Source organism: Platichthys flesus, chromosome 11, assembly GCF_949316205.1.
Source record: "Platichthys flesus chromosome 11, fPlaFle2.1, whole genome shotgun sequence".
NCBI lineage: Eukaryota > Metazoa > Chordata > Actinopteri > Pleuronectiformes > Pleuronectidae > Platichthys > Platichthys flesus.
In genome coordinates this window covers 2,396,138-2,410,375 of record NC_084955.1, presented here as the reverse complement: position 1 = coordinate 2,410,375, position 14,238 = coordinate 2,396,138, and the positions used below count along the sequence as shown (strand labels likewise).

The following is a 14,238-nucleotide window of genomic DNA, read 5'->3' as shown; positions in this document are numbered from 1 at the left end:
TCAAGCCTTTCAACATAAACAGTGTATAAGGGGTGTCTTTCTCTCTCACACACACAAACACACACACACACAGTCAATCTCTACGGATGTTCCTGATCAGATCCCATCAGTAGGTCAAAGCAGCGACACATCTGAGGACGACCTCACCCCATCCGGAGCCACTTCCCATCACACCACAGTATATTGGGGAATTTCACCCACTGGGCTGTGTGTCATATTGCAGAAAATAACCGCAAATAAAGGTTTTATCATGGCTAGTGTGTTGGGTCACTACTAATCTTTTAGGGATGCACTTTTTAATCCTTCGGGGCCATAGTGTAATCCCTGGATTTTTGTGAGCCACGGATTTGATACATTATTCTTCTTTTGATGAGGACAGTGTACTTTACTTTAAAAAGATGATTATAATATTGGAATTACTTCTAGAACAGGAGGTGTATATGAGACTGTGCTGGCAGCAAAAACAGATGCCATATATTTTTTTGCCACAACAGCATTTTCTTTTATGATATATAGTGACATGGAAGTTCCTCTTTGCATAACAGATAAACCTTGTACACTCCTTTGCTGTGTATGCTGAAACAGAATTTCTTTCAGCCTTTAGGTCCAAAAGAACATCCTTGCAATGGTGCAAGAATCTTTTCTCCCGTCTTGATTGTAAAGTTCCTGCTGTCTGTCATTACAGAAGAGCACTGTCAACCTCCCTGATTTGAATCTCTCTGTCATCACCGTCATTGTCTGCAGCTGAATGAGGTCTTGTGTTTCATATACTGTAACAGCAGAGGATTTCTATAGTTAGCTCAGAACAGGACAAGGGCAGTGATGAGGGTCTGTTTGTATTCCCACAGCAGGAATGTACAGAATGGTGGCTTGTTTTCCCAGAGTCCACCATGCAGTCATTGAACTTGTCTATCTATTGTCGGCCCGTTCAGAGGAATCACCACGCTACCTGTGCTGCGGCTCAGTGCCACATCTGCGCTTGCATCACCCACGCATCTTACTATATAAGGAGGTGTGATGGAAGGAAGACCGTCACTGTGTGGCTCGTGACTCAGTCGTCGCAGCAGCCCGGCTTCTGTGCAGCGTCACAGGCAGCATGATCCCATCTTCTCATTCCATCCTTGAGCCTGACAAATGCGGCAGGATGCACATACCAGCCAAATGTTTAAATATAGGATGCAGTTACCTGATCTTTTCTGCCTCATTTGTGTCACACTTCCTCTCATCCACACATGTTGTCGATGATATCCCCTCTCCTCCCTCTTCACATTTAGTTTTTCTTCTTTCTTTTTCTCACTGTCTTTGTCACTGAGGACGGAATGCAAATCTAAGATCAGCAGAGTGTATCATGGCAGAGCTGTGGGGGGCTCAGAGGTATCTGCAGAGAGGCTATTACAGTAACTGTGGCAGCTGGAGCAATGGGGGAATAATGCACAGTTTGAAATTTAGTGCTGCGCCACCGCTCTGTTGTACTTACTGAGGGCTGGTTTTAACGCTGACAACGTTAGCATCGTAAGGCAGATGCTGATGGAGTGCACTATGCTCGCTGGCTGCCGTAGACATTTCTCTGTTTGGATAGAAGGGACACACAAGCCTAAACAGGATATAATACTTGTGTCAGAATGAGTTAGATCTCATCAAAGGGTAGTTTGTTAATGTTTGTGGGAGTTGCTATGTGCATGTTCCACGTGCATGTGTGTGTTTCAGGTGTTGCATTTCAACACAACGCTCTGAGGGCACATTAACCTAAAGCCCTATGAGGACATACTGAGAGCCAAAGTAAAGCATTGCAAAGGCAGCCAGCACAGCACACGTAAAAACACGCACACACAAACATGCAGACATGCACAATTGAATGCACACAAATACAAATATACATAACACACCTCGCTATCATCATCACTTCACTGCAAAAAGATTTTGCTCACTCGCCCCCTGCTCCACATTCTCTCCCATCCACTTTGTGTTTGCCCTACTCCACCATATCATCTCTGCTGCCACTTCACTATGGATTTGTGAATGAAGTGGCACTCAGATAGTGACCAGGAGCATGTTGTGAATAACAGCCCTCATGTGTTTCTCCAGCTGGGTCTGAATCACTAGGTGACAAGAGGGATTTGTTGTGATGTGAAAGGAGAGGTCATTAGGGTGAGCTGGCTGCATCACAGAGACTTTTATTTTTGTAACAAACAGGGATGTTTTCATTAGTGTGCATATGAAATGCATTAGAGATTTGATGTGTTTCTACTACATCCTTTGTGCTACGACTGCTGCACATTCATAATGAATCACATCACATGATCTTTTATCTTGATTTGTATTGTATCATATTTTCAGCCATTAAAACATAAAGTCTATTTATAAAATGAATGAAAAGTCACAGGCAGAAGCAAGATGCTTATATACATTTGATTAAACTCTTAAGATTGATTGCATTATTTTCAAATCTGGTAATATAATGTTCTGGAGTAATATAATAGAAGTTGTTTTTAAAGTTGACCCCCAGAGGAAGTATTAATGAACAAGGCATTATATATGCACAGTATTGTGATTTAATGTATTGATATTGCCCTTGAAAGTTTTCCTTCAATATATTAAATATTTGTTCCCTCTTCATTTATGGTAAATTCCAAACCCTAGAAATTTGGCCTCAAAATTTAATATGATTTATTAAAAATATAAATCATTTTTTTTTTGTATCAAGAGAGAGCCATATGTGCTTTTCCCAGAGCTGATATCTTGGGGTCTGATCCAGTAGGCAGGAACTGAACCTCCTCTGTGGTTCAGCGAATCAGCCAATCTCACTTGAGTAGCCCTCACCTTGGCCACTGAGCAAGTCTGGCAGCAGTGATTTATGAAGCCATTTATGAAAAGTTGTCAAGTACAAAATTAAGGGAATGCTTCATAGAGCTTTTTCCTGACAAATTATTCTTTGGGGCGGAAAAGTGGGAGAAATGTAGGAGAAAAGTGTCTCATGAATAACTGATTCTGAACAAAAGAATAAATGCATTAACACACAGTTATCCTCCTCCGGGCGTTTCATCCACTTCCTGGCTGGTTTAAATTCTGAGAGTCAGACAATAAAATGATGAGTGAATGATGATTTTAGAAAAAATGGCTCCTGATTGTAAAATACTTGAAAGTATTCATCACATTATTCCCAAACTAACTGTGAAATCTGAATTTTCTCCTGTTTATCAAGGCCATGACACATGATTATAGATAATGTTTGAAATAAAAAAGACATCGCTATAATAATGTTTTGAAATTTATATTTACCTTCACAGGGGATCATAAATTCAGACACACCATCGGTCACATTGTTGCCTCGTCTTGTGTCGTCCTGTTGTTTATAATGCATTATAAATGATGATGATTTAAGCACCAATGTCAACAAAGTTAATCAGACACTATCAAAATGAAAATGAAAGACTGCCTATGGATCTAAAAGAGTAAAACAAAATAGTCTGTGTTAAGACTGTGCAACCTTAAAAATCAATTTAGATAATCAGGCCTTTGACTGCATGAATATGTATTTCCAATATAAAAACGTTTTTAAATATATCAGAGGAAGCAGGAGGTAGAGCTTTTGGTATTACATGCCATATTGTTTAAAAAGAGCAAGACATTTATCTCTTTAAATTATTTTCTGTTTAATGGAGTTCAAGCCTGATGCAAAATATGCTAAAAAAGGAGCAGTAGTAGACTCAATAACCTAAAGAGGTTATAGAGTCTATTGCAGTGAGAGGAGGGTGTGGTGCCGCATTCCTGCTGCTTACTCTCATTTCTCTCTCTCTTTGCGTGCATGTATGTGTGACAGAGACTGAGCGGGCTTTCATTCGGTTTTGACAGGAACTGAAGCCCAAGCAGTGCAGGATAGGTAGAGAGAATATATAGACTGCAGACTTAATGCTTCAGCCTCAGCAGAGTAGCTGTAGTCAGTGAGTGTGATGAAGCTCTGTGGAACACTTCTCTGACTGAAACATCACATTTCTACCTGCTGTATATAACAATACTGTATTTTGAAAGGATCATAATGTCCAGGTCAAAGTGGTCCGATCACTAAATGACATGTTTTGTTCCCCCTCTTTGATCTACAGGAAACAAAGCCCATCTGCATCCAGGGATCCAAACCAAAAATACGACCAAAGGGAGGGGGGTGACCACTCACAGTATGCCCCGACGGACGGCGGCATGCCCAGATCACCGTCCGACTATGGGGATGGGGACCCTCGGCGGGCTCCGCGGGGCCCTAACATGTACCCAGATGCGGATGCGGCACGGACGAGCTACCGGGACCGGCGGGGCCCTGGACGCTGGCACTCCCAGGAATACCCACTGGACCAGGAGCTAGATGGACCGCCCAGTGAGTATGACCTCCAGCGGCAGCGCCAAGAGGAGTTCCAGACACGCTACCGCAGTGACCCCAACCTGGCACGCTATCCTGTTAAGCCACAGCCCTATGAGGAGCAGATGAGGATGCATGCTGAGGTGGGCCGAATGAGACACGAGCGCCGCCACAGTGATGTCTCCCTGGCTTACACGGAGCAGGACGACCCTGGGCCCATTCGGCTGTCCCGACAGCATCTCACCGAGCGCCGGCCGCCTATGGTGGGACAGCGCTCCTACTCTGTTGACCGGTCTTCCCCAGGGCCCATGGGTCCTAGCCTTGGGGGTCACAGAACCTCCAACCACAGCCCCCCCACGCCACACCGAAGCCCTGTGCTGGGTGACCGATCCGGGGACCTGCGGAGAGGAGACCTGGGTGGGGGTGGGGATCCAATGAGGAGGCAGCAACACCATTTGGACCCCAGTTCAGCTGTCCGCAAAACCAAGAGGGAGAAGATGGAGAGCATGTTGAGGAACGACTCTCTCAGCTCGGACCAGTCGGAGTCAGTGCGCCCGCCACCCCCCAAGCCCCATAAAACCAAAAAGGGAGGGAAGATGCGGCAGGTGTCACTGAGCAGCTCAGAGGAGGAGCTGGCCACTACACCGGAGTACACCAGCTGTGAGGATGTGGAGATAGAGAGTGAGTCAGTCAGTGAGAAAGGTAGGAGCCACACACACCAGCAGTGTCCCTCTGTCTGCTCTGTCTGTGCATAGCTTGATTTAATGCTAATACTGTTGTAAAGACATTCTTTTCTAATACAAATGACAAATTATTTCTTGGAACGTCCGATTTCATTGAATTAACATTGCATTTTACTTGCTGTCTCTTATTGATATTGATTCTGATGTGATTTTTGCAGCTTTTGACTCAGATATAACCTTCAGTTCCCCCGTCTACAGTAATATATGTGATGTGTATGTTTGTACGTTTATATATGTATTTTTATGTGTAGTGCTCATTATTTTTGGTTAAAGAAATATTTAGAAATCATCGGCATTTATTCATTAACAACAAAACGCTGTGAAAAGCATGAGTAATAAAACAATCTGGGCAAACATTTATTAAAACATACATCTGTAATGAAACCAAAATACATATATTTGTTACTTAGGAGGACTCTATCGTGCATTATCAAAAGCTCATGCTCTAATTTCCCTCAGTTTCTATTTTCTGATCATGAAACAGTTAATTCTCTGACCTGTGTCTTGACTTTGATTCAAACTGATTTGCTTCTACCTATTAAATCTCAGCCTTCACTGTAAATGTCCAAGAAACCATAAAATAATGAGCACTTTGGGGTTTTATGTATGTTTTCCGTGAATTTACTCTGACAGCTCCAGTGCCTGTGAGGAGGAGGCTCGTAACCTCATGATCCTGATGTATTTCAGTGTGGATGGGTGTTGTGTGTGTTTAAACAAATGTAACGCTGCTGCTCTCAAGGCCTTATCCTGTTGCTCCTGCTGGCACACTTCTCTGTGACCTGCCTCATCTGCTTCACTTGATCAGTCTGCTTTAATGCACAGTGTTGCATAACAGACAGACAGGGGAGCAGGGAGAGGTCTCTGGTGTGGGTGTCTAGTAAAACATGGTGAGCTGTGTAAAGAAACTATAATTTAGTATATTTTACTGAGTTGGTTTCTGTCATGACTACTGCATAAATGTATGGATGGTGATAAAAGTGCAGGGGACGATGTCTTCCTGCAGTTAGCCTTGACCTCTTGACTTCCACTCTTTTTGCTTGACATCCATATAACAGCTGTATAAAGACTATTTAAACATTAAATTAACACTTTACATTATTTCTATAAGGAGTGTTTTCTGTTTACAAAGAAGTATTGGTTCTTGTGGAGATGAGAATTAAATCAGATCACTCATTGCAAATTTCCTACCTGCTTCTAGACATGAGTGCACTTTTGTTTAAACACAAACTGGCGAGTCAACAGTCAGCCTGACTGAATTAAATGCCAGTTTGCATAGAATCAACCTCAAAAGCAATTGTTCAGGCGGTTGGCTTCTTGACTGCTCCACCTGACAGCTGTCGTAATTGCAAATTGATTATATTGTCAAACCTGTAATTATAGAGGCCTTTACCGAAGGAATGTTAAAAGCAACAACCGGGAAAAAAAGAAGGAGGAGCGGTTGACAACTAGAGGAATAAAAGATGAACAGGAAGCGAGTAGCACTGTTTGCTTTTGGAAGTAGCACATGACCAAAGCACCTGCCACATGCTCGAAATGTTTAATCTAGAGGCGAGCGGAGGAATACAGTGGGTCTGTTCTGTGATGTAACTGTTCTCCTCACTAAGGGAAGCAGCATCTGCGCTACATTATTGATGTGGGAGTTTCCAGGTTTCCAGGTAGCCATGAAACAAAAATAGGGAGAGAAGCAGGTTGTTCTGAGGGTCTGTTCTTTTCTGTCTCTGTCTGTCTGCCTCCTACACAGCTCAGAGAAAGGGAAAGCAAAGCACGTTGTTTCACTATCGACCTGAATAGATGAGGCTTTCATGTGGAACCTCCTTGGTTGATTACTTGAAAGAATTTATTTATTTAGGTTTGATGTACAGCTTTATTAATTTATGACACGATTAAGGCTGCTGAGATATGGTGGACGTAGGGAGTCTGATAAGTGGTTCAGAAAATGTCACTGAATTATTTATTTTAAACCAGTGTCCTTGTTTGCACTCTCTTAGTAGACATGATTATGTAATAAACAGTCACAACAGAGACGAGGTCCAAACAGATTTGGATGTAATATTTTGGAAAGTATTAATATAATAAATAAAAATCCTTCTATAATATGACCAGATCCAAAATCTGTATTTGTGGTACATAGAATTATTAAATGGAACAAAATAGAATGACTGTAGAAATGGCATCGATGTATTTCGGCAGAATCAGGTTGTGCATCAGTTTGAACATCCACTTTTCAGTCGAAGAAGCTGACACCATGGAGGAGTCTTACACTGTAACATGCAAACCAGCACGATTCGGATTAGCCTCCTCAGAGCAAATCAGAATGAATGAGAAGGCACAAAAAACAGGGCAACTCAGCAAAGAAATTGTCAGCTGCCAATTGTAATTGCATGTGAGGCCATAGTTTGAGAGAAGAGGGATGAGAAAGAGGACAGGAAGCACCTTTTAAGTGACCCGTCAGCATCTTGCGGTTTGTGTACTCAGCTTGACAGGGGTAGATCAGGAGATGGGTGTGCAACGGTAGACCAAGCAAGGTGCATGTCATGCTCTCAATACCTCTGCTACCCTGCGGAGGCCACTGTAATGGAATATTTAATACATTTCACAGCAGAAAAATTTTCAATTCTGGTTGTTTAATTCTTACTCAGATGCGGCTGAGGGCAACTTGCTTGTACCACTGAAAGATTCGAGCAAGCGCCCTGAACAAAGAAATCACATTGCATTTATACAAGTTAGACCACTCCCCACACAGAAGCAGAAGGTTTACCCAATCAGCTCTCTGCTTCGTTGTAATCAGGCTTACATTTGGTCACCTTCAATCTGAATGAGGACCCCGTTTCTCAGACCCCTGTCTTCTGCTGGATTGACCCCTGCTGTGAAAGCCTTTTGTTTCAACAGAGGGCACAGAGGTCTCCAAGCAAATACACATCTGAGTCTCCTAAGCTGACCCCCACATGTTCGCAGTCTTCAACACAGAAAATCTATCATAATTATATACTTGTCATTTCTTTCATTAAACATATCTAAATATAAAATCTGCCATCACACCACTGAGGCTGGAGGAGGGCTCGATGGGATCGGAATGAGGGGGAACCAAAGGGAGGAGGAGTCTGGAGGAGAGAGGGTGTGCCTGCTGTATCTGGCCTGGCTCGTGCCTGCGAGCGCTAGAGACTGATTTATCGCGATGGCCTCTCCCTGTGTTTTCCTCTGTATCGATCCCCCTGACATGCAGTCTCATAATAGTGCCGAACAGACAGAAAAGGAGAGGCTGGCTGGCTAATTACAGCAAAGAGGTGGACGCTGTGTCGTGACAGCCTGTGTCACATCGTCATCAATAGCTTTTGAGATCTGTTTTTGCACCTCAGTTAGTCAGGTGGAGTTTCAGTCTGTACTATTGTGATGGGAGATTTTATATTTAGTTAAGTTTCATGCAGTTATAAGATTGAAATATTATTCTGATGTGTTCCTGTGTGTTTAAGACTGAAAACATGTGAGGGTCAGCTTGGCAGACTCAGATGTGTATTCGTTGGAGATACCTCTGTGCCTCTGTTGAGACAAAAGGTATTCACACCTAGGGTCTTTTATGGGTCGTCCAGCAGAGACGGGGGTTCACTGAGTCTAAGCAGATGCCTGATGTTATTGTAACTTTCGAAGGGGTTCTCATTCAGATTGGGGGTTCACTGAATGTAAGTCTGAAGACAACACACAGAGAGCTGATTGGATAAACATTCTACCTCTCTGAAAGGAGGGGCTTATTTAGTATAAATCAAATGTGATTACATTGTTCTAGGCCATTGCCCCCAGTCAGACAAAGTGACATGGGTGCTCTAGCTAGGTAGAATTGTATGAACCAGAATTGATAATTGTTTGCTGTGAAATGTAATTAAATATTGAATTACACTATTACATTACATGTCATTTAGCTGACGCTTTTATCCAAAGCAACTTACATTTTTAGAACACTCAGCATTCATGAGGGGCCATTTAGGGGTTCAGTATTTTGCCAAGGACACTTAGGCATGCAGATGGGATAGAGTGGGATTCGAACCGGCAACCTTCTTGTTGCAGAGCACCCGCTCTATCCCCTAGGCCACGCTCTCCCATCACTATCAAAGTTGTTCTTTGAAAAATATTGATAATTTAACCTTTTTCAGAACAAGTTGCACTGCTTTTGTGGTATGAGCATTTTTACTGATAGAAGTTAGGTGTGCGTTTATTTTAGATTTTCAGTCGATGTTTTAAGATCTGCCTCCAGCAGAGGTTTGACATGTCATGGGTTTACCTTTGTAGCTTGGTGACTGTTTAAACACACTGTTTCACCCTTGCCTCTATCTGCTCTTGCCTCTTGAATTGTAGTAAAAACAGCATCAATAATTAATGATCCAATTAATAGTTTACACTGGTTTTTATTGAGCTGTCAAAGTGATGGAGCGCCTGCTGGTAGTGAACTCCACCACTGCCTGCGCTCTGCCTTTGCCCTGAATCAGCACTTTGTGGGCCCTCGGAGCCGGGGCGAAGCGGCAGACTGCTGATGCTCACAATTTATGGCTGTGATGAGTTTCCTGCTCCCTGAAAAACCACACAATGCCTCGCTGGGGATCAGTGCCCAATTGTGGTATGCCACTGTTAATAAAGCTTCGGGGAAATAAAGGGGAGAGGCTGTATGTGCCTCCATGCTGGCGCCCACTCAAACCTTCTTTGATAGACACTGGGCAGGGGAGGGGGCTGCGATGAGAGGAGGAACAGGTACAGGTGGAGGTGAAACTGTAACTAATATAACCTTGTGCAATCCATTTTTAATCTAATTTCAGACATAACAACAATGATTCATAATACTTTGCAAGACTAAAGATTACAAATACAGTCAAAGCAGAAATGAGTTAATATAACGAACAGGTAATCAAATGTCCACCCATGTCTCCACATAGGGTTACTACGTCACATATCTCTTCCCCTCCCCGCTCATAAATGCAGGCCTTAAGTAAACTATCATTAGACGAGTGACTTCTTCATTGGAGAATGTCTACCACTATGAACTGTGGTCTGGCATTAATGCTGCTAACACAATAGCAACTGAGAGGCAAAGAGGGTAATCACTGTTGTCAGCTGTTTGTTCGAGGTGCACAGGGGGCAAAGCCTATCTGCGGACAGCCCTAATGTTTTATCACACAGCCTAAGTGAGTACAGTAAGTCATTTTAGCACACGCTACACTGATGGATGGACAGTAAGAGCAGACAGGAGGAGGGATATGAATATTAATGAATAGGTTTTTTTTGACACAGTTAAAATAACAAGGTGCAGAAATGCTAATGATGAACCACTTCAACATCACCTCAACAATAGTGCAACAAATGTTTAGCCCTGTGATGCTGCTAAAACAAACCAAATCCAAAAAAGTACCACTAAATACACTTTGCACTCATCTACTTATATGATGAGACATAGGATGAAAAATGACATTGTTAAAAAGACAACGTTATGAGCTCTCAGACCTGGACTCTGTGTGGCTCAGTTAGCTGCCTGTGTGTGACTCAATAAAGATCATGTTTGCCCTGTCCACTTATATACTGAACCTCATGTTGTTCCAGATGGATAGGTCAGTGTATTGAGGCAATATTTGTGCCGACAAATTAAGTTATCATAGATAATATGGTTAGTTGTTGTCAGTTTGTAAATAAGAACATGTACAAATCAAATCTACGACAGTAAGACTCAAGTTGTAAGAAGCTTTTACTCTTCTTAGTTATTATGAAAACAGAATCTTCATCGTCAGTAAGTTAGAACCTGCATTCCTTCATCACTTTTGTGCTTTTTTAGAGAACTGGAAGCTGTCCCCTCCTCTTGACCCCTGTGTGCGTCAGTACCCCATCTCCTCATCCTGTACACTTAGAAGCATATGCAGTCTATTTTTATGCCTTTCCATCAGACTTCCCTGATTTGCCTGAGATTGAATCCTTGGCCAGATAATGCCTGAAGGAGGGTTGCCTTGTATAGATCCATTAGGTTTTACAGCTCTTCGCAGGGTTAGTGAAGTGTGGGGAATGTGATATATATTGCTCAAGGGCTGCTGTTTTCAGACAACCTTACCTATGCCCACGGCTCCATGGTTCAGTAGAGCTGCATACTTCATGTCAGCACCAAATAGGTTGAGAGGGAAGAATGGTGAAGCTTTCATTCCAACTCCTCACCCTAAATATTTGCGACTCTATGTAACTTTGGTGAGCAGGTTTCCTGTGAAAGGCATGTAACTGACTGATAGTATTAACCTAAATTGCCACAATCAGGCCCAGCAAGTTTAAGAGTAATGCTGAACTGTAGTAAAAGACTTAGAACTCATCAAAATGCAGCGTTTATTCCAAGTATTCAGTGAAACTTTGAAAATATCAAGAATTATAAGTACAGTTTTGTGTATTTGTTACAGCAGCATATCTTCTTGTTCAGGAAGCCCTTCTATTAGAGACTGTTAAAAATCATCAAGAACCCATAACCTAAACCCAACAAGAAATCAGCCATTGTGAATTAATTTGATAATTTTTTTTATGCCATTGCCACACCTTTACTTTACTTTAACTTCTCCAAGGAAATTCACTCTTTGCCATAAAACAGGAAGTAGCTTTCAAGGGCCATGTGTAAAGCTATATGTGTTTAAAATACCATTTTAGCACTTAACGGTTCAGCGAGAAGGATTTAGGTGAAAGGGATCTATTGGAAGATATTCAATATAAACCATCCGAGTAATGTTTTCACTAGTGAGTTTCATCAAAATTATACAAATTGTTTTTTTATTTCCCCTTAAATGGGCCCTTTATATTTAAACATATATATAAAGTGAAATGTTAGACTGCATTCCTATTTCAGTAAGTAGAATCCATGTCCACAACTTTCATGTGCTGATCCATCCAAGGTGCGAGGGCCCTTTAATGCTGCTTGGAGCCTAAATTCACTTGATTACTGAATTGTAAAAGGACTTGCCAGTGTAACTGGAAAACATTTAAATGCCCATAGCCTCCACATAATTGGATGCTAAATGCAGAGATATGCTTCACACCAAGGTCTCGGGACTAAGAAATCCTCACTTTCTCTGCAGTCATACTCAAGCCCCTCTTAGTCAACTGAAATCCTTTCCCCATTTGGATGGCCTCAACCATCAGCCCTCTTTGACTCTATACTACTCTCCATTGGGAAATTAGTTCTACCTTTGGATCCAATATCTTTTCCCTCTTTTTAATTAGCTTGGATTGTTAAGCCTCTTAATCAAATTGAAAGTGCTCTCCATCTCTCTACTCTGTGCATCCAAATGGGAAAACAGGGCAAATCCTGTACAATGACAAAGTTAGCTCTGCAGTCCTGCTTTTCTTTCAGGTCAGATTCTCACAGTGAGTTTATATTGCATATTCAGACTGTTTCATGTGGTGCAGCAGATAATAGGGTTGCAGGTCTTGATTCCTCCTCTTATTTTACCACCATCAGTTCTGCTCTTACTATTCAGCTGGATGATGAGAAAATGAAGCAGTTTTACAGATTCGTCCCAGTATCCTCCTGTCATGCCCAGTCTGAAATGATCAAGGCTGTGTCCGTGGATGCTAACTCAGAAGTTGTAATCAGAGCCCTATCTTTGAAAGCTCTCCCTGGTGCACTTTAGATTGAGGTCAGTTAAGGCTGTGTGGCCCAGCAATCTGAATCCCCAGTTAAACACATTAGAGAGCTGCCCTGCTCCCTACTGCAAATGCAGCTATACTGTGGGATAAGATAGCAGCAGGCTAACTTTGTTGCATTGTTGTCTGCTGATTTGGACTGAAGGACCCAGCAAAGAGTTTTTTGAAACAGTCTGGAAAGTAAGAAATGAGAATGAAAGAGGTTATGGGTTTCAGCTGAGAAAGGAATGAGCAAGTGAAGAAATATCAGCTGTTGAGATATTCTCAAAACATGTTTTTAAGTCTCAATGTGCTTATAATCTAAACTAAATTGTTTGTGCTCCTGTCTGTGTTAAATTTACAAGAAGTACCTTTAAAGGTTCAGTGTGTAGAATGAAGTTCATCTAGTGGTGACGTTGCATGTTGCAGCTGAATACCCCTCACTCAGCCCCCTCCTCCAATCATGAAAGAGAACCTGTGGTAGCCTTCAGGTGTCATAAAAACTCCCAAAGTGTTTAGTTTCTGCCAATAGATCCCTTTACCTAAATCTTACACACTGGACCTTTAGAGTTAACCTGTGATGTGATGGCGGAACACGTGAGGCACGATGACTTCAGCTGCCTTGATAGACTTCACAGCTTGTTTGTCCTGACTAAACTATGTCCTGAGGCTTCTGTGTGAGAGAATGATTGTGGGCTTGTGTCTTTTCCTCACTGTACAGTATTGAGGTGGTCAAATCAGTATTGATAACTGATACTTAAATGTTGCATCTTTCTTTCTCCACACAGGGACCGTAGAGTTGCACATGATGATCACCTTTTGAGTTTGAGCTGTGTTTGAATGTGTGTGAGTGTTTGGACGTCTTGTTTAGTCCTGAAAGTGTAATATGTGCGTGTGTTAATGTATGTATGTCGTGGTTTGTGGTGTCCTCACCGGTCCCTCTCGCTGTCCTCTCTTGTGTATGTGCACCCTCACCCCCACCCCTCACCACCTTACAGGAGATTTGGATGGCCATTGGTGGGACCATGCGTCTTGGCATAGCAGCGAGGCCTCCCCAATGTCTTTGGTGAGACATGTGGAGTCCTGCCTTGACCCCCTTCCCCCCTCCCTCCTGCCTTTTAACCCCAATCTCTCTCTCTCTGTCTGTCTCCCCCGACCCCAACCCCCTTCTCCTAGAGTCTTTTGTCATTTCATGTTTCCTTCGTTTTATTTACACCTTTGCATGTTGTTTTTCTGTTTTTCTTTCTGTTTTTATCCCACACCTGTAGGGGACAGTCAAAGGGGAAAAAGAAAAACTATTGAGCAGGCATTTATGTCCGAGCCGACACACACCTTATCTGAGGGGCAAAAGAAAATGGTGCGCTTTGGGGGACACTCATTTGAAGAGGACTTGGCATGGTGTGAACCGCAGGTTAAAGACTCGGGAGTTGATACGTGCAGTAGCACTACCCTAAACGAGGAGCATAGCCATAGTGAGAAGGTACTGAGACAATCTAGCCTGCATTTTGTTATTATTATTAT

General features: G+C 42.5%; 2 protein-coding genes across 2 annotated transcripts in view; both read left to right on the top strand.

Annotated features, from left to right (window-relative positions):
- LOC133964691 (regulating synaptic membrane exocytosis protein 2-like) overlaps positions 1–2,095 on the top strand; it is a 57,877-nt gene extending 55,782 nt beyond the window's left edge. The window contains exon 4 of the mRNA XM_062398916.1: positions 2,086–2,095. Coding sequence (XP_062254900.1) covers positions 2,086–2,095 — 10 coding nt within the window. The remainder of the gene's footprint in view (positions 1–2,085) is intronic.
- The window catches only part of rims2a (regulating synaptic membrane exocytosis 2a), an 87,823-nt gene that overhangs the window by 18,958 nt on the left and 54,627 nt on the right, over positions 1–14,238 (top strand). The window contains exons 2-3 of the mRNA XM_062398913.1: positions 4,101–5,050; positions 13,716–13,783. Coding sequence (XP_062254897.1) covers positions 4,195–5,050; positions 13,716–13,783 — 924 coding nt within the window. The 5' untranslated portion in view covers positions 4,101–4,194. The remainder of the gene's footprint in view (positions 1–4,100; positions 5,051–13,715; positions 13,784–14,238) is intronic.